General features: G+C 40.3%; 2 protein-coding genes across 3 annotated transcripts in view; both read left to right on the forward strand.

Annotated features, from left to right (window-relative positions):
* Positions 1 to 812: 812 nt before the first annotated feature.
* LOC136718271 (uncharacterized) lies at positions 813 to 6,894 on the forward strand. Of its 2 annotated transcripts, XM_066695954.1 has the most exons (13): positions 813 to 1,454; positions 1,917 to 2,297; positions 2,964 to 3,062; positions 3,613 to 3,640; positions 3,973 to 3,986; positions 4,162 to 4,206; positions 4,326 to 4,379; positions 4,516 to 4,542; positions 4,851 to 4,913; positions 5,036 to 5,074; positions 5,387 to 5,443; positions 5,779 to 5,811; positions 6,533 to 6,894. In XM_066695954.1, exons 1-13 carry the CDS (start codon positions 1,385 to 1,387, stop codon positions 6,595 to 6,597), a joined length of 975 nt encoding a protein of 324 aa, XP_066552051.1. In that variant the 5' UTR covers positions 813 to 1,384; the 3' UTR covers positions 6,598 to 6,894. The 2 variants fall into 2 exon arrangements, with proteins under 2 accessions (XP_066552051.1, XP_066552052.1); XM_066695955.1 differs by lacking the exon at positions 5,036 to 5,074 and having other exon boundaries at positions 818 to 1,454.
* A 904-nt stretch (positions 6,895 to 7,798) lies between these two features.
* The window catches only part of zswim7 (zinc finger, SWIM-type containing 7), a 39,072-nt gene continuing 26,666 nt past the window's right edge, over positions 7,799 to 20,204 (forward strand). The window contains exons 1-4 of the mRNA XM_066696176.1: positions 7,799 to 8,115; positions 8,364 to 8,451; positions 10,007 to 10,028; positions 13,819 to 13,921. Of these exons, the coding sequence (XP_066552273.1) occupies positions 8,379 to 8,451; positions 10,007 to 10,028; positions 13,819 to 13,921 (198 nt within the window). The 5' untranslated portion in view covers positions 7,799 to 8,115; positions 8,364 to 8,378. The remainder of the gene's footprint in view (positions 8,116 to 8,363; positions 8,452 to 10,006; positions 10,029 to 13,818; positions 13,922 to 20,204) is intronic.

Below are 20,204 nucleotides of genomic sequence, written 5' to 3' on the forward strand. Positions count from 1 at the left end.
TGTTGCAACTTGTAGGCGTAAGTTTTAGTCAGGCGACAGCAAAGAGAGCACCAGCCGACCCCCGACTCCTGCAGCCACATTAAAGCATCGTCTGCGGCCCTGCAACGCTGTGGCCTGCAGTTTTATTAAAGCAATTTTATTTATCTATATTATCAACAGACCTCTTTTTTTTTTTTTAACCTCACAAGAAGTCCTATGGAGTGCAAGAGTCAGCCAGAATGACAATACAGACTTTCTGGAGGTGGGGGTTGAAAGGGGGAGATTGAACACACAAAAATAAAGAAACCGGCACAAAATGGCAGGTGCGTTTTTGTTAATTAAGATATTGGAGTCATCTAAAACAGCATGCCTGTTATCGTGGGAAGACTGTTTATCCTTTGCTGATTCCACATTTGTACTACCACTTGCCTGGCCATTTTTAAGCTTTTCCTTCTTGCATATTTTTGTTGCAGTTCCTTTTTTGGACATACTCAAAAGCACAACAGGAAATGGTGTCTTTCAATACAAATAAAAATAAAACCCAAAAACTCACAACCTAACTGCTTGTTTTTCCCCCATCGTAAGGACACAATTTGAATCCCTTGCTGAAGAACTCCATAGTTTGTAGTCGAGCCATAGCAATAATTGTTACTTTGCTTTGGTTCAAACGGATTTTAATCTTATTTTAAAAGTAAAGAAGGTGGCCGAACGCAGTCTCTTTTAATGACATTGCCATGGCACTCATTTTTTTCCCGTCATGTGAAGGATCTTGTGTTTTTCGGTCATCTGAGGTGTGGGAGTGTGGTCCATATTGCCCATTGTTTCCTGTGAGTCTTGCCAGTTTGTACAATCTTCTCTATGTGCAATATGTTGACCAGTCCTGGGCATAAATATTTTTTTGAAGAATGCACAGACACCACTATTTGCAGAGGCAATGCATGCGACCAAATTTAATTTCCCTTGCAGTTCGAGACATGAGACACGAAAACCACACAGAGAAGATCATTGAAACCACAACTTCAATTCTCAAAAGGCAGTGGATCGAAGGGATTTTGTTTTCCATTAACGTAAGTGTCCGTCGCTAATCAAACACAAATTATAGAAGGTGCCCAAAGAGTCTGCTGCCACCGTGCGCTCCACGTTGTGTGAAGGCATACTTCTTTTCAAGGGATTCACGCTTCTGACTATTTGTAAGCCGCTATGTAAAGCATACTGAACACTACACTATGAAAAATGAAATGACTCAGGAAATGACCAAAACAAAGACTTCCCTCCACCTTCTGCAATCCGATAAATTGTGGTTGCCGCTCTCTACGCCTCTCACCCCTCGTCTGCTATGGCTCGTCTTCAGTGAAGGGTTTGTTTCCTTCTCTCTGAAGCCACCTTCTGAGCCCCCGGCAGAGAGATGTTTGGGGACAACACTAGGCGCTGTGCCGCGTGGATCTTCTTGTGTGCCTTTCTGCCATCTCTGAAGGGTAAGCTGCCCATGTACACTTTCTTTTCTTTTCTTTTCAGAAGCAGCATTACAGTGACAAAATGGCTAAAAGGTCAATAACCGAAGAAGCGTGTTGTCGTGCCCTTACCGGAAATCTGCTTGGTCAAAATCTCTACACAGCACATTAAGATTTTGCCTACACTATATTTCTAGTTTTTTTTTTTTTTATGAATATACATATATATTTAAATTTTGAATTGTGAATAGTTTTATTTTTTCAGTATTACTTTCATCATTTGCCCTGCTATCACCGTAGAGTGACATTACCTCGTAATCGGTCACTTTTTAATCTTTAATTATAATTCTGCTCTTGACCACAAACATGAACAGAAAAATGGTTCCTTATATTCCTTATATTAAATACTGCTTGTGTTGCATTTATTTTTGGAGCTGACCAAGATAGTGCTGAAAATGACACTCATTTCCTCTGTCTTCCTGTCAGTTATTCACCCAGCGCAGACTCTGTGCAATGAAGGTGGGAGTGTGAATCTGGCCAAAGTTTCTGGCCGGACTAACATGGATGTTGTCGTTCAGTGCCACTTCAACAACAGCCTGTTTAAACAAGGAAAGAAGGATGTGAGTGTTATGTGGAAATATATAAATGGCACCACTAACATCTCCCTGGTTCAGATCAAATTAACAGGGGAGGTGCATTTCTTGAACAACAAGATGGGCAGGATGAAGATTTTCCAAAACCTGTCACCAAGTGGCAACTTTTCCATCCGCTTGGACGATGTCCAGCCAGAGGATTTTGGACTATACCGCTGCGAACTCTTCCGCGGCTCCAACTGCCGTCTGGGTTATCAAGATATTTTAATCAATGGTAATGAACAACAATAGATCCACCTGTACTGATAAAAAAGCAAATAGGGGTGAGGGCTTCATATACTGATATATTTATACACATACATACATGTATACACACACAGAGATACATACGAGAGAGAGAGAATTTCACCTGTAATTTTGTCTGGTTTTCTTGTAGCCTAATATCTAGCAAACATTCTGTTTTGGTGTGTATTTTTTCACATATTAAATTTAATATTTTGAGATTCTCTTGATGTCTTCGGGCCTTCATTCAGTGCGATGCGTCAATGCAAACGGGATTGTTTCGACACTGCTTTAAAAAGTTCAGCTCGCTTTTTTGCACTAAGCTGCTTTGTAGTTTCTAATTCAGACCAAAAGCTCTTCAGCTCTTTGAACCCATCCTTGTTTTTTACATCACAGCAACTCTCTCTGAACTCGAGGACTATCCCACACTCATTCCCAATATTCAGGGCCGGAATATTCCGTTTCATATTCCAAATATGACATCCTGTTATATTTGTGGGTCTATGCACTCCGCTGAATCTCTCTAATATCTCTTAATTACTTCATAGTAAGCTTGTAATTGTAGACATTTTCATGTTCATAATTGTAATTATTTCAGCCAATCAAATGTACAAAGTCACTGCTGGCTCTTCTAGTGTAAAGCTGTCACTTCCTGTAGATGCTGGGCAGATACAGAGCTGGCACTTCATTGCTGCTGGGGCAGGAGGCGGCTTCATTATTATCCTCCTCATTGTCGTCGCTGCAGTCCTGTGCAAATGTGAGCATAACGTCCTTTTTTCTATTGATTTATTTCGGTGGGTGGAGATATAAATCAATATCGGGGGTGTACACAGAAACAAACAAAATGAATCAGTTTTTAATTGATTCGTCGATTTTCATGTGGTATCACGCCCTTCACACACAAGCGTCACACGGGGGCAAGACGAAACCATTCATAAAGTCGCTATGGATGACAAGAATCGATATAAACAACGGGCATGGGTGACAGTAAAAGAGAAAACTACCTAGAAGGAAAACCAACACCTTGCCCCACAGTTTCTATGGGATAATGGACTCCAAAATCTGTAACAGAAAGGCATCTCTCACCCAGGCCTGGGTGAGAGATGCCTTTCTGTTACAGATTTTGAAGTCCATTATCCTCACAAAGACTCCTTGCACTAATAAATAACTGCCGGGAGGGGAGACCAAGCCAATTGTGTCTCCTATTAACAATGTACAGTGTTGCTGGGGTCCTAGATAAAGTTGTGTGACTTCCAGAAATGCCTGTCACATTTTTCAACCGTTTTTGTTTGCACTGTCTTTTAAAGGTAAAAAACGAACAGCCAACCAGTCAAGGTATTTATCAGTCACTTACTAGTTTCTCACCTGTGCAATCTACATCTAATACATTGTTTATGTTTACGTTAAATTCCCAAAGGCTGGCAAGGAACTGTGACCTCTGAACTTAAGAAATACTCATTGTAAATCCCATTCCCAGCTAGTCATTGTTGTTGTTATAATTATTCTTACTATGCCAAATATAGGTATAAACCTGCTCTTTCAAAGTAGGAATGATAGTTATATTCTCCTTTTTTCTTCTTATCCTTTATGCTAAGTTAACTGTATATGAAATACAGGCCTCGGTTTGGACAATGTGAATCTCATATGTTTTTCTCTTCGTGTCTTAGGAGTCCTGATCCAGGTAAGATGAGGCAAAGAGCCAATGTCTGTCTGTCTCTGTCTGTGTCGCTCTCTGTCTGGAACAGTTGGACACTCTGTCCTGTGGTGTTCAGTTCACTTCCTCGCAGGTAGCTTTTCTGACAAGGTGATCGGTCGTCCATGGAAGTAAAGCATTGTCATTGTCTTTGTAACTTCAGATCAGTCGGTGGACTCTATCTATGCCAACATGAGCTTCCACTCAGGTAATGGTCTTTGCTCTGTCAACCGTTCATCCTACAGAATGATGGACAAACATTTTCGATTGGTGGCACATGCTAACAATGCGATTAATGAGCTCCGTCTCCTTTGTTTTATATAACAGAGAACAGCACACAAGCAGCCCGAGAAGGTGACATTAAAATGGACAGAGAGCAAAGTAAGTGTCTGCACCTCTCTGACCGGAGCAATGTTGTCATTGTCCCCTGACAGCTGGGCCTTGAATTTCTGCAGAACGTGAAGTAAATAGACATTGTAACTGATGAAGCCCTGTGTGTTATTTCCTCTTACTCTAGAACCTGAGAGACCTGTGACTTTTTATGGTAAGTTATTGTATGCGTATGTTGTGCAATCATGTTATTAACCTCTTGGCACAGTTGTTGAGTTCACAACTTGCACAACTTTCATACAACAGAAATGAACCGCAGTTGCATTATGTTTCCATCTTCCTGTTTTTTGAGCGGTGGATCCCAGTAATAATTCTCAGAAAGACAATATTAGATATTTTCCATTACAGTCCTTCTGTTCGAAAGAAAATGAAACATACACAAGATTGTATACTTAAAAGATACATAAACAATGCACAATTTTAGCAACGGTGAGTGATTTAATGTATTTTTCATATGCGTAGAAAACCGTTTTCATGCCCCAGAGTACTGGAAACATTTGAAGAGAACACCAGAGCCCCAGCAAAGTAAGGAATCAATTTCTGTTGCTGTATAGCTGTACTGTTTTCTGTCTTATTGCAGCGTTGTGTCTGCCCATGTCTGTAAGTCACTGTATGTGAATATTGCACCTTCTGTTTATTTTGTTTAGGTGGATACACACAACCAAAATTAAGGAAACCAGATTATGGTGAGATCAGTTCAGCTTGATTGAAAAGACATGATGCTCAAATCAACACCTTTTAGTCTGTGTTGATGCCAAAACACTGAATGATTGCCCAATAATATAAGATTGTAGGAGTCATTTAGTACTCATTTAGAATATTCATATTGTTTTTATACTGCTAGTCAATTAAACTGGTGAAAAAGCAATATGAACCCCTGAAGTCACAGCCCACTGTAAAACCACAACCATAATTACTCTAATCAGGTTTCCAGAAGGCGTCGATGCTCACACAATGCATTAAGTGTGTCTTGTGTGTCGTCTTATTTCTCTTCACAGTAAATCAAATGGAGCTGAGCAGCAGGAGTGAACCAACCAAACAGCCCCACAAGATAAGTATGTAGTGAAATGGTTTTATTCATAAGTTATTATTATTGATGTATTTATGGGCAGACAACCTTGTTCAAGATGACTTACAGGTTATAGTGTGTTTGATGTTCCTTGATCGGTGCTTTTGAAAAGGAGGAAAGGAAATCTCAGATGTTGTGCGTGCCTACTTTCTTTAAATATCTACCTGCTTACAAGCAATGCTTGGTTCAATTAAGCAAATACATTATTCAGATTAGTAATTGAGAGCTGAAGTGGAACAAAAACTAGAAAGACACTGTGACCTTCCTGGACTGGAGTTGTGTACTAATGATCTTCTCTCCACCCCCCACTCTCTCTGACAGAATCCAATGAAAAGAAGAAAACTAAAGATCAAAGTAGGTCCCCTTTTCTCCATTAAAAATACATTTTCCAAAAAGGAGTCCTTTTTTTACCTTCGTGAACCAGATTCCATGCTATTTGTCAACTCGTTAAGACTCACATCAGTAATGACAGATGACAGTGACCCAGATTCAAACACACTCTTCCAGCAACAGAAGGGGAATTGTCCCCGCTGAGCAAAACATGGAGCTCCCACTGCCTCCAAATTAGCAGGACCTGAAGGGTTTATAACTGACAGCATCTACTCTAGGACAGATACAGCTGCTCAGTGAGTGACTCTCTCTGACACTGCAAATAAGGGACCAAGAAAAAAAAGTTTCTTTTTCTTGTTTTGTGTGAGTTTGTTCCTAATATTAAGTAAGAAATAACTTCACAAAAATCGTAACAAATTGCCCTGAGAGAGAGAGAGAATATGGGCCTGATTTCCCTCTGGGTAAACTGGGCCTGTTGCCGTAATTAATTTAGTATGGTGTGCGCAGTTTTCTCTAAGGGAAAATAAGGACATATGTGTTCAACAAAACACTAAGCACAGGGTGGAGACTACACACACACACACACACAGCAGTGTCCAGTAGACTGACCTAGACACACATATAGATGTACTAATATTGAAAATGGTGGTGTCGCTCATTTGAATAATAGTGAAGGAATAGAAAACGGCAGATTCCCTATTTTGTATATATTATAACATGACATACTCTGTTTCCTTCTTTTTAGGAGATCAGTACATAAATCCCATTTATGCCAACAGCCGGGAACAACTCAACAACCTGGAGGAATGAATGAAGCGGGAGAAATACAGTAGCTATGATAAGACTATTGCCTGACCTCCGGCCCGGATATCAGAGCAGGGCAAATCTGATGTTAATCAGTTGCGGTGCTGGGAGTGTTATATTTAATTGTAAGGTATTGTAAGGAAGTGTCTTGGCTAATGTTTTAAATGTTAGAAATGTAATATTTATGAAAACCAAGACCTATTAGCAAGCTCACACTGTTTTATGTGGTTCATTGACTTGCCTTTTTTGTATTTTTCTTTTTGTTTTACTTTTTTTTTTAAGTAAATGCAAATTGTGACAAAATGGCTGTTGTGATACTTGCTGGAGGCTGCAGTGCAGAGTCAATTTCTCACCTGGGTTCTCGCTAAGAGCATGAGAGAGATTAAGGCCATTTGACCTATTGCGTCATCAGCTTCTTATGTGAAACCACACACACACACAGACAAACACACACACACACTGAGATTAGTACAGGAAACCACCTAAACATCAGTTTGGCTGCGACTGCTTGCAATGATGAGTGATTTTTATTGTGTTGACCACTTCTCTTCTCACTGAAGGTAGTGGAGGTCCTGCAGTTGCAAAAATAGCACTACATTGCTGGTTTAGACTCTAGCAACGGATGAGGAAACTACACCGATAAGGTTCTTGACCTTTACTGAAAAAGAGATTCAAAGTTAAGAATTGGAAAACTGTACATCTTTTTTTCAGTGGCGAACTGAACTCTTTCCAAAGGTCTATAAATTGTATTTTCTGCTTTTCTACCTCAGCAAGGACAGCAGTAGGCGGGGATGATTTGCACCACTAAGTAATGTCCAGGAACACCATGAGAAAGAGCCCATTTATGACAGTAATTTCAATCCAGGAATAATAATTGCCTCTGAGTGCCCTGGTGTGATTTAATAATCGTAATTTCTGTCATATTTTCCTGAATTATATGTCTGCTCGTGTCAGGATCTTTGAGTAAGTACATTTGTATTCATCATAATAATCTCATGTTGTCCCATAGAACATGCCAAAGGGAAAAATATTGAATTCTGAACTTAAAAATACGCTTCAGGTTTCTCCCATTTGTGCCTTCGTGTTTTTCCTCGTCTTACCAGAGGAGGGCAGCAGAGAACAAGGATGGGCCGCTTGCTATGTTCATGTGGGAGCGTTTGGTTACGTTACATTCATATACTTATATTGTCATTAATGTGTTATATTCCCAAGAAAAATATAATATTTAATATTGCTCTGGCACTGAAAAACGACACTGAGTTTGTTTCATGAGCAACAACACTTGTACAGAGTTTATTATTGCTAGGTCCGGACTTGGACCAGATGGACGACGGGAACTGTAGTTCTCTAATACCCGAAACTGGCAAACGTGCGTATCAAATGGAACTACAACTCCCAGAGATCCGTGCGCGACCAAAACCTCCATGGTGGCGCGGAAAACAAACGTGTTCCTGGTGAGCTGCAACACAGCTTCTACACGTCTCGCAAGAAACCGTATCAATAAACACACGGCGAGAAACTGAAGTAGGTCCAGCAGCCGCTTTGTAAAGTTATAGTCGCATTTACGTGCATTTGTTTTGATAACTGTGCGTTTCATAGTAAATGGAAGATAAAACTAGACTCGAAGCAATAATAGTCAACAACAATACGGAAATAGAAAACTTGAAAGTGTATATAATGTGCATTGTTTAGTGAATGACTTTAAGTACAAACACATATAGTGCAGATAATCATGCCCACTTAACGTGTGTTATGTAATTGATTTTAAACAGATTTGGTCTGACATAATGGCCTGCCTGCCGGATGTGGCCGAGGAGCTCCTGAGAGACGTAGGGACAGCCTACCGGATGACGTCACACAGTGAGTGCATGGCCATCACCGCCGTATATAATAATAATAATAATAATCATCATCATCATAATAATAATCATGCTGCTATATCACACTATCACCAGCAGAGATCACTATCCCTCACATGTACGTTTCCTCTGCAGAAAGAGCTCAGTCTCCCAAACCCATTCAGCTGTCACACACTATATAAGCCCCTGCTACATTTCCGCCACTCAAACTTCTGTGGTTTTATTCTTTTCAGATGTTGTTGATTTTGATGTTGATCAAACGCACAGTCAGGCACATTTCCAGAACCCATCATTAGCAACCTTGATCTCTAATGCCGATTAACAGAGAGACCTGCCGGTGAGAGTCCAGCCCTAGTGAAATATTGGCAGCACCGATGGACTGGTGCGGTTCTTGGACAGCCTTGACTTGTTCCGCCACATGGGTTTCGTTTAAGTGTCTGCAATGGATTTTCCAGTTGTGGAACAGGGGAGGGACCTTACCAAAAGTAATTAAAGGAAAAATGATTTGTGTAAATGTGTCACAGCCTACTGAAATTGTGTGCCTTGTGAGATTTGCTCTTGTTGTGGTTTTCTGGGAATGCTCTCAATTCTGGGAACGTGTTCTCCAAGCCGTCTCCCTTTATTATCCAAGGCACGTATGACCGCAGACTGGATCGAGTTTCAGCAATTGACAGGTTTCTTTCCCACAAGGCTACATTGGACTAAGACCGGACATAGAGAACATATGGACACTCAAGTAAATGATTAAATACAGCAGAATAACAGCAACAAGGCATAGATCGTCTGCTTAAAAATAATGATGCAGAATGAGGTGATGCAGATCAGTAATCTCATTTTGGCCGGGCACCAGAAAGTGTGGGCGTGGCCTTGATGTTTAAAAGATGCCTATGCCTGCGGGATTTATAAGTCATCTGGTGTTATTCAGTGTTTATAGTAATAACAGGTAAAACGATATTACTATTTTCCTCCCCTGCACCATCAAAGTGCCCGGCTCCTCATCCTAACATGTTGACCTCTCCTTGACCTTTACTCCCAGCCAAGGCAGATGTGTACTCGCTAAACTAGACTGAAATGCAGCCTCGGATTTGTTTTATTATCCCCTGAAAGGTGACAGTTTTACTTCAGCAAAACCTATTTTTTTTATTACAAGTTGCACTGCATGTAAGACCCGTGCAAAGTGTTTCATTATTTTGACTCTCTTGAGAGTGCTTTATAAGCGTGTTGCGTTGGTTAGTTCTCGGCCCTGTGTGATCGAAGGTGCTATTTGGCAGACGCACTGTTATGACAGAGATCTGGAGATTAACTTACGTAGACCCCATCTGTTGTCCTGGTCTCAACCCAAATGTTTCGTTATTCGTGTAGTACAAGGTGCCCAGATGTTCCTCAGGTCAACACTCATTTGGTGGTGTGTTTGTCTGTCCTTTAAAACTGTCTGTTGCTGTTTTGCGCCCCCCAGAGATGCTATGTCTTTTTTATTTATAAATGTAGTGCCAGTGAATTTCCAGGCCCATGTTCGAGAAAATAATACCTTTTTGTATTTCTGTTTGTTTTTCTAGTTCCAGATGAACTGCTGTTGGCGTGAGTATAGCTGATTTCAGATCTAATAAAATCAGTTTTTCATGAATGACTTGCTTCCCCAAAGATTTTGGAAAATGTGTGTAATTGACTCTGGGGGCATTCACTAACGTTGGAAGTATAATGATGTGAGTCAGTCTTATAAAGGTCAGATAAGAAAGCAAGTTAAAAGGAAACCCTTAAAATAAAAAGTAATATAAACAGTAGCTAGAGGCTTTATTAATTTATCATGGAGCAGTGCGGCCCAACCCATTCTTTGGCCCCAGTCCAGCCAGAACAAGCCGGTTTTCTATTTATTTCGTTTTAGTTTTTGTATTCTGTAGTTATATGATATACTCTTGTTACTGGAATTGCTTATATTTCTCAAAAGAAAATAAAATCAATTTAAATAGTGTATGTATGTGTGTGTAAGTGTGTATATATATATATATATATAAAAAATATATATAAATACATTAATTAAATACCTTGAGGGGGCCTTCCAGCTGTGGATTGATAGAGGCTGATGACGATAGATGTATGTATGTATTGATCTATCTATCATCTGTAGGCCTCCCCCAGATGCTTCCACTTGCTTTAATCTACAGCTTCTCTCTTTCACGCCATGCCTGCAAAGTGTATGATTTCATCTTTCCATCTTCTATGGGCTCATCTTCTAGGTCTTTTTTATTCTTTTCACATCCATTCAATAGCTTCCTTCGTCCATCTTTGATCTGTTCTTCTTGCAGTGTGTCCCCTTTGCCATTTTAATATTTTCACTCTTTCAATTATGTCACGTTTTGGTTTCTTCTCATCCATTCATTCATGTTTCTGTCTCTTCCTGCTATTCCAAGCACACATCTTTCCCTGCTCACTTGTGTGGTCCACAGTGTCTGTATAATTTGTGCATTAAGTCACCAGGTTTCACAGCCACAAGGGTAGCATGCATTGATCAAATACTTTTCTCATCAGGCAAATGGGTACATTTCCTTTCAACAGCGAGCCGTTTCTTGCAATTGTACTCCATCCTAAAGTCGGTGAACGCAAGTGAAATACCAGATGCCATTCCTGCAGAAGTAGGCTATGCCATAAACGAAATGAAAAACGGAAAAGCACCCAGAGATGGAGTCACAGTGGGGATCCTAAAAGAAGCTGGGGAAGAAATGGAAAAGATTCTGACAAAACATTTCACAAAGTGTATGAATAAATAGAGAAGTGTAATTGTGGGAAATCTACCCTTTTGCCTGAAGAACAAAGTATTTTGATCTCTCTCTCTCTCTCTCCCGTTTTGTCCCCATCCCTCAGTTTTGTTGAATTTGAGTGCGCAAGCAATCACTCTTTTTTTTTTATTCCCCCCCTCGTCGTACTGTTTACTGCTATAAGAGTTGCAATACAGAAGTGTTTCAACATATTTACTGTAAAACTGACATTAAAGTGACTTGTGCACCTGTAGGATCACTACATTGCTGTGTGCTGTTATGAAACAGTTCAGTGGCCAGTCTGAGTCAATTTCTTATTTTGTTCCTTTGATGGAAATGCAGATGGTGCTTTGGAATGCCCCCTAGACACATTTAGACACCCCTCCCCCACCTTCTCCTTTTATTCCTCTTGTTCTCTGTATTTTACTGCATTTTTCTGTGCTTGATTTGTGATAAAATATGCCCCACACTGGTAATCACAAAAATGCATTAGGATGTTTCATAGGTTTCTGTGGTAAAGTGTAGTTTACCACACAGGGCTGGTCTTTTCTTCCTGCTGCCAGATAGAGGCCTGGCATCTCCATTACCTCAGGGCTTGGGGGGCGCGGTCATCCCTATGCCATGGCCAGACTGTGGTCTCAAAGCAACTCTTCAGTGCCTGCAGATGTTTCCTGCCTATTCCCCTAAAGACCGCATTCTTTTTACTGTGATATCACAAGACTTATTTATTTTTACTTTTTCAGTTCTTGAAGATTACATGTTTCGATAATAAAAAAATAAAACTGTCTGAAACCGCAGTCTTCTGTGTATAGAGTGAAAATAAATAAATAAATAAACGGTGCAGTAAATAAAGGAAAAATATTCCCAAAGCTTATTTTCACCCTAGTTTTTTTAATTTTTCAAAGTTCTTAAAAATGCTGTTTGTTTTGTGTAAATTCTGTATAGATTTCTGATGTCTGTCGGGTCTTGAAAACAAACATGCCTCATGCCACCCTGTAGTCTATTTCTGTTTTCATTGCTTTAACAGTAAAATGTTGCAGGATCTTAACCTATGTCCTTAAGTGACTCCTCGCAATCTCCATCTGTGTGAGTTAACAAAACACAATCTTTTTTGGATGGTCTTTGGCCAGTCAGTTGTAAATCCAGCAACAGACAGGATATGGATTTCAAAGTAGTGTTGCAACTCGATAAATACGGGAGATCTCCGCTGTCAGAGAAGAGTGGAGTATCTGTGAACTTTATCGTCCTACAGGTCACATTGGCAAATAATCCAAGACTCCTAAGTGCAGTTGGTAGAGATGAAGGCTGTATCTGTCCTGGGTGAAAAGCAAATGGTTATTGAAGTGTGTGCCATGTACTCACAGAGGAACTTGTTATTATCGTACACCTCTCCACGAATAGCTCAATTACAGCTTTTGTTTTAAAATCTAAAGGTTATTCTTGTAATTCCCAATCGCCTGTGAGAGATTTAATCTGTTCCTGGTAAATTTCCTGGAATCCGTAGGTTTAAAATAAAGAAAATCTGCCAATATTCTAGTATACGCTTACTGTCTGTTCTTTCTCAGAATGTATGAACTTTTTTATATATATATATATATATATATATATATATATATATATAAACAGGACTGGCCTTCTTGTCTGTAGGCAAAGACAATTTATGCTGTGTTAGTCTTGGCTGCTGCATTTTATTTAAAAGTCTTACTTTTTCAATTGTATTCCAGATTATCCAGAACAATCATTCTCATTTTCCTACAGTTGGCATTTTAAAAGGAAACATCAGTTGCCTGGAAGTAGAAGAGTGGTTGCTCTTGAGTGTTGTGGGAAGGAAGATGGTAGGAGAGATGCCTGAGATCAACTGATTTTATGAGATGTTTCCTACCGCTGTGATAGATGGGAGAGTTGCTTGGCATTTCCTGGGCAGACCTTGTGACTTCCTCTCTAGTGTAGAGGGGTACGGGGGTTCACGATTCATTCAGTGTTTGTGCCAACTGTGAAAATCTGAGTGACAGATGTGTCAAATATGCGTCTTCTTTATTTGTACCCATGGAAGTGACCAAAACTTGTGAGGCGTGGCTGTTTGGTTTTTAGTTTCTTGTTCTAAAGTGTTGTTTTTCTATTTTGTTCGATTTTATTGTATTTGTTTAGTTATCATGGCAAGAAGAGGGAAACCACTGCTCATGCTAGTGTCACACATCAGACTACAGATTCTCAATATTATTTGAGTTTTAGGCTAATTAAAAGTAATTTAGTGATTGGTGTTGAAATTAGGGTTATATTGCGGTTCAGGTTAGTCCGCATTTAAATGATTAAAGTTAGGGTAGCTTTTCTACTGGATCGGGTGAGGATTTTTATGGACCTGGTTTGAAATTGGTTTGTTGGCTGGGGTTGAGGTTCAAGCTGTTGTTTGCATTTATATTGTGGCAGGCCACTACTGTTATAACACAATGGGTTATAGTGACAAGCCTCTGCTTTTGACACTGAAATGCAGTTTCACAGTTTTAGGCTATGCTTAAAATCCAGACATAGAAAATGGTAGGAATGGTCTGGGAATGTGCTGGGTTCAATATCTGCAGAAGGAATGACAACGCTCTTTGCGTGAACCTGTTTTTCAGGCTGAAGTTTGTGTTCGGGTCCTCCACCGTGCACGCCTTGGACCTTGTGGACAAGCGGGCCGTAACCTGCGTTACGTCACCTAGCGGGAGAAAGGTTTTTCAGGTAAAGGAAGTGTCAGCATTTCCTCCTCGACCTCTTCAGTCCATAATTTTGCCTAGGATGTGAAGCAATTCTCCTGATGACGAACATGCTTTGCTCATTTCCTCAGTAGACATAAGTTGTGTCAGAATGAGTGTTTTAGAGTGTTGATAAGAGATGAAAAAAGTAATACAATTTATATATAATCTCCAGCAGTTAAATAAAACAACTTTTAAATAAAACAACTGCATCTTACTCCTCCAATTACACAGAAATTGATGTGGGTTTTTATTTGCCAAGGTTACTGTAAAACCGTCTGCACCCAGTCACCAGTGATTAGATGACATTCATATGCCTTGTCATGACACAAGGGTATAAATATGTGGTTTCCAGCCCAAACTGCATATATAATAGAGGCTGTAATTATTAATCCATTTACACACTGCCCTTTTATAATTGTGATGACCCTCTTTCAACAAACCCATCAAGACCACCTGGACAGCTGCTCCCTGCAGGGTGCCTTTGACGAAAAAAGACTTTTGCTATCCTGTGTCAGACACGGCAAAGGTGCCTGTTGGGTGCGCGGGAGATCTGTTCAAAAGGCTTATACACACACATTTACTGACTATGTCCCACACACTGCGCAGTTAATCCATCAGCTCAGAGTATCGGCGTTGGCTCGCATCCCAGTGTCTGTGGTAAAACTGTCAGTACAAGTGTTTTATTGTATTGTTTTTAAGTAGATCTTAGCGGTTATGTTCACTTCATTGTTGGTAAAAGTGTGGTACGTGTATTTGCGTAGGCTCCTGGTAAGTCTCCTTCATCTTGGACTTGCATTCGTAATTGTTGTTCCAGGCAGTGACGGAGTGGTGACCTGCAGAACCGTAACATCCTTTTGGTGCTCAGGAGTCAGATACGCCAAACCCATGCTATCTGATGTCTCTGGTGTTGACACAAATCTGACTCTTGAAGGTTGCACTGGTGTAGTCATTAAAAAAAAAATCATGATCACTGCCAACAAGGTGCTTTGCATGAGCCAGGAATGAAACACTTCATTTTGTTTACCTTCTCACAACCAAGATTAACAGGAACTCAAAGCAGGCGGGTGAATCGCTGTGCTGTCGGGAACTTACAGTCGGCCTGATTAGGCAGAGCCAGAGAATCTCGAATCGTCACACATCCACTCTGTGGGCAAGAAGTGTGTGTTTTCACTGACGTACCTCATGTTAATTCAGGGAAGAAAACGTTCTCGTTGTGAGCTCAGTATGGAAAATTATTTAATCTACAAGGTGATGCTTGAAATGAGCTCATTGAAGTTCAAACTAATTAAGAAAAGGTTTTTAATATTAAGACAAGCAAAGCACATGAAAGATTAATAAGGAGCACATCAGCCAAAGAGTGTCTGAGTTATTGTCCTATGAGAGGAAGGGAAGAAAAAAAACGGTTGCTGGAAATAATAGTCAGAGGGAAAGAAAGAGGCCTCTTGCCTTAAACATGCTACCATTGCTGAACTGTTTCACATCTGCCAGCAGCCCACTGCGTCAGGATGCATAGGATAGGATGTCGTAGGCAGAGAGCAGCTGCTTATGCAATTACTCTGCTCAGATGTGTCGAGAGATTATAGAGTTTTTGAGCTGAACTCTTGTCTTCCATTAAAACCTGTAGATTGTAGATTTGTAGATTGACCCCCCCATACAATAAAATAAACATAATGATACCTGAAGGATCAGAGCAAGAGAGAGCTGAAAGTAAGAGACGCGAGTTAAACGAGAAGGACAGATGCCTGCATTCCTCCGCTTTACAGACCATCCCTCTGGGTTGGTTCCAAGATGAACAAACCCTGGGAAGACTCTTAAAGTTAAATCACTTGTATAACAAATGGGATGGTTACTTGCATTGCTCTCAATTAAATATTTGTAATGGTATTGCTTGGAAACTTAAGACCGATCTGTATTCGTCTCTTAATTAAAACAATACTTTGTTTAGTTTTGTAGGCATTTATTGGTTCGTTTTTTTTAGGCCTACATGTAATTGGCCTGTTTAAATACATCATAGTCTACTAAAACTAAAACTAATTTCTTGCGGTTTTTGAAGTGACATGGTTTTACAAGGAATGCCTCAGTTCGTTTAGTCGCTGTCGTGGGACGCTGTGGTACAAAACGATTTTCCCTGGCCGTCGGAGCCAGCTGCGGCTCGATGTTCTGCTCTCTCGCAAGATCATAATCTCTGGGATTTTTTTTCCTTTAAAAAATAAATAAAGCGCCAATCTGCCCCACAAGGCATTGTTGTACATGAGTACATTTTAATTCAGTTGTGACACAAAGCCCTTTTTTCCTGTAATTTTCAAGTGGGCACTTTTCATTTGTGTAAATATATCCTTTCAGTTGCACTGCATCATTTCAGCAATTGTCACAGATCCTTTTTGATGCTTTGCAGAACTTATAAAATACTGTAAATATATAATTATGTGGGAATTAGTGTTTATTCTGCAGTGAGTTACATACATAATGTTCAGTGTTATCATTGTATACTGGATTAAAAAACAAAAAGAAAAAACATACATACACATTGTTCCCTTCTACAGTGCCTCATCCAATCTCTTGAGGCCCGTTGACCTTCTGTTTGCCTGTAAATACTTGGCCTCTTGCCTGCAAACTATGAGGTGCCAAATTGTGATGTGTTTTAGTATTCACGTGATGCTGACTGCTGTCCACTGAGGGCTTATCTTAATTATACGTTAGCATATTATAATGTTTCCCGGCTTTTGTGCTCTTACAATAACTGCATTTATTTAATGCTATGTGGGACATCAGTGCGCATGATGCATGGGGTCTGAAAACTGTTTGGTGTTGTTTATAAACATTTAGTTGCTTTTCAAATGTAAAAAAACTAAAAATGAAGAATAAGTTAATGTAAACAATGCAAACAAACATTACTTAATCACTTCAAGACCATGGCGTACACTAGGGTTGGCAGTGCTCCGGGTTTGCTGGCTCCGGAGGTTCAGCTCCAGCTCCAGGCCGGCTCCAGCAGCCCCAGCTCAAGCCCCGGAGCGGCTTCGGTACAGCTCCACACTGCTGCTCCAGCTCCGGCTGCTTTTAACCTGCTCCAGCTCCGGAGCCACAAAAAACAGTGCAAACTAGGATGCGATCATTATTTATAACGTTTCCTTTTTTACTTCTTTTATGTAAATAACTGTTTAACAAAAACAAAATATTAATAACAAACCATTCAAACATGAAAAAGTAGAAAATTGTAAAGATGTCTGTGGCAATTAGGGTTGCCAGCTGGCCAGTATTTTAGTGGACTGTCCGGTATTTGTACACTACATGGCCAACAGTATGTGGACACCTGTTCTAATTAGTGTATTTGGCACGTATGAGACTCTGAGACCAAGTAGAGGAAGATTCTATGATCTGATGAGACCAAAATAGAGCTTTTTGGCCTCAACAATGCTAAGCGTGACCTTTGGTACAAGCCTAACACCGCACATCATTCTGGGAACACCATCCCTACCATGAAGCATGGTGGTGGCAGCATTACGCAAAATGGATGCAGCAAAGTACAGAGAAATCCTGTAAAAAAAAAGCTGCTGAAGTCTGCAAGAGACCTGGAACTTGGGAGAAGATTAATGTTCCAGCAGGGCAATGACCCCAAACATACAGACAAAGCCACACTGGAGTGGCTTCAAAATGAAAAGGTCAATGTCCCGGAGTGGCGCAGTCAAAGCCTGGACCTCAATCCAATTGAGAATATGTGGAAAGAGTTGAAAATTGCTGTTCACCAAAGGTCACCATCCATGGAGCTTGAGCAAGAGCAAGACGAATGGGCGAACATTGCTGTGTCCACATGTGCAAAGCTGGTAGAGGCTTATCCACATAGACTCATGGCTGTAATTGCTGCCACAGTTGCCGCTACCAAATATTGACTGAAGGGGTGATTACTTATGCATTCAATTATTTTCTGTTTTGTATTTGTTATTAATTTAGAACAAAATGCAGATCATATTTTTCACTTTGACATTTTTGGTGTTGATCAGTGGCAAAAACTCCTGATTAAATCCATTCTGATTTCATGTTGTAACACAATGAAATGTGGAAAAGACCAAGAGGGGTGAATACTTTTGAGAGCCAGTGTAAAATCAAGCCACACAGCAAACTCCTTAGAACTTTACTGCTACCTTTCCAACAAGTCAGTTTTTCAAATTTTTGCCCTGCTAGAGCTGCCCTGGTGAGCTGTAAGTGCTGTTATTATTAAGAGGAAACATCTAGGAGCAACAACAGCTCAGCTGCGAAGTGGTCGGCCACACAAGCTCACATAACGGGACTGTCGAGTGCTGAAGTACGTAGCGCATAAAAATAGTCTTTCGTTGGTTGCAACAATCGCTTCCGAGTGCCTCTGGAAGCAACGTCAGCAAAATAACTGTTTGTCGGGAGCTTCATGAAATTGGTTTACATGGCCGAGCAGCCGCACAAGCCTAAGATCTTCATGAGCAATGCCAAGCGTCGTCTGGAGTGGTGTTAAGCTAGCCACCATTTGACCCGGGAGCAGTGGAAATGCGATCTCAGGAGTGATGAATCACACTTCACCATCTGGCAAACCATCGGAGGAATCTGGGTTTGGCGAATGCCAGGAGAACGCTACCTGCATGAATGCATAGACCAACTGTAAAATTTGGAGGAGGAATAATGGTCTCAGGCCTCGGCCCCTTTGTCCCACTGAAGGGAAATCTTAACGCTACAGCCTACATTGATATTCTAGGTGAATTTGCACTTCCAAATTTGTAGCAACAGTTTGAAGAAGGCCCTTTCCTGTTTCATCATGACAACCCGTTCACAAAGTGAGGTCCATACAGAACTAGTTTGTCAAACAACTTGACTGGTTTGACATGTAGTGTATGTACTTTGAACCCCTGTCCAGTATTTTTGGAAGATGTCCAGTTATTTTAAGTACTGTAATCCATTTAATATGTTGTTACAAAATTTTCAGTGTACAGTTTGCCGGTATTGTCGTATCTCAAAAGTGGCAAACAAGGTGCAGGGGGCATGACTCCTGCATGTGACCTTAACTCCCTGGCAACCAACTTTTGGACAAACTAGTCAGCACATTTCAGATAATATATGGCTATAAAATGAGGTTACTTTAGGCAGATGAAGAATTTGGTTGGAATAAAATAATTTGGAAATACTTAAAACTTTCGCTTAAAAATGGACTTTACTTCTTTTGCAAGAGGTTTATGAGAGATTATAGAATCACTTGAATGGAGTGAGAAGTGAAGGTGTCATATAATTACAATTACAAAATTACAAAATAATGTATTATATACTAATAGCTGCAGTGAGAACTGATCTTATTTTATAACCCCCAACACACAACAATTCCTATGAAGTTTTTTATTTTGTTAATTGAAGAAAACTGGACTTAATATCTGGGTAATGGAAGGGGTAGAGAGTGGAGCAGCTCCATGACCTCAGCTCCGGCTCCAGGCTTCGGAGCGCTCTGATGAGCTCCGCTCCGGCTCCAGCACTGCCAGCTCCAGCTCTGCTCCGGCTCCGTAGCACAACTAACAAAAACTGTCCGGCTCCGGTTCCTGTTCCTGGAGCTGGCTCAGGGCTTCAGAGCCAGTGCACAGCCAACCCTAGCGTACACACATACGTCAAATGAAAACCCTCACACAGTACCATGCCGTACCGGTGTATGTCAGTATAAATATTCGATTCTATTAGCAGCGTTTCAGGACTGAGAACATTTCAGTGCTGCTACTGTACAATGTGGATTGAAAACGGGGGATGTTTTTATACAATCGCATGCCATTTAGAGCTTCCACTGCATCTAGAACTAGTGTACTGTCTATTGCGGCATTCCATTAACCTTTTACAAGTATATAAATACAGTTTTATATTATTATTGCTGTTTTTATTGTTAGTTGTACTTGTTTTAGTTGTAGGTTATGTCGTTTTTAGAAAAAAGCTATGCAGTAGCGTCAGCCAGATCCATCACAGTGCTGTGCAAAGCCTGTAGCTCATCCCTCCAAGTTTACTGTGTTGAAAATTCAATAAATGGCACAGCAAGAGGGTGGTGGCACAGGTTTTGATAGTGACTGAGTTTTAGTTTTATTCATTGTTTATTATTATAGCATTTCAGTGTATTGGTTATTATTTTCAAATGAGTTCCAGTGTATTGCGTATCATTTGTATTTGTTTCAGCATGTTTATTTGCATTTTAGTGTATTGTTTTTATTATTACAAAAGTTATTATAAAGTATAAAACTAAACATCTGTTTATATTGCATTAGCATTGTTTTCCT

The sequence above is a fragment of the Amia ocellicauda genome, chromosome 22, assembly GCF_036373705.1.
Source record: "Amia ocellicauda isolate fAmiCal2 chromosome 22, fAmiCal2.hap1, whole genome shotgun sequence".
In the NCBI taxonomy this organism is placed as follows: Eukaryota; Metazoa; Chordata; class Actinopteri; order Amiiformes; family Amiidae; genus Amia; species Amia ocellicauda.

Coding starts and splice junctions, on each gene's coding strand:
- LOC136718271 (XM_066695954.1), top strand. CDS start 1,385: ATGTTTGGGGACAACACTAGGCGCTGTGCCGCGTGGATCTTCTTGTGT. Junction 4,207..4,325: donor CAACATGAGCTTCCACTCAG/GTAATGGTCTTT, acceptor TTTATATAACAG/AGAACAGCACACAAGCAGCC. Junction 4,543..4,850: donor GAGACCTGTGACTTTTTATG/GTAAGTTATTGT, acceptor TCATATGCGTAG/AAAACCGTTTTCATGCCCCA.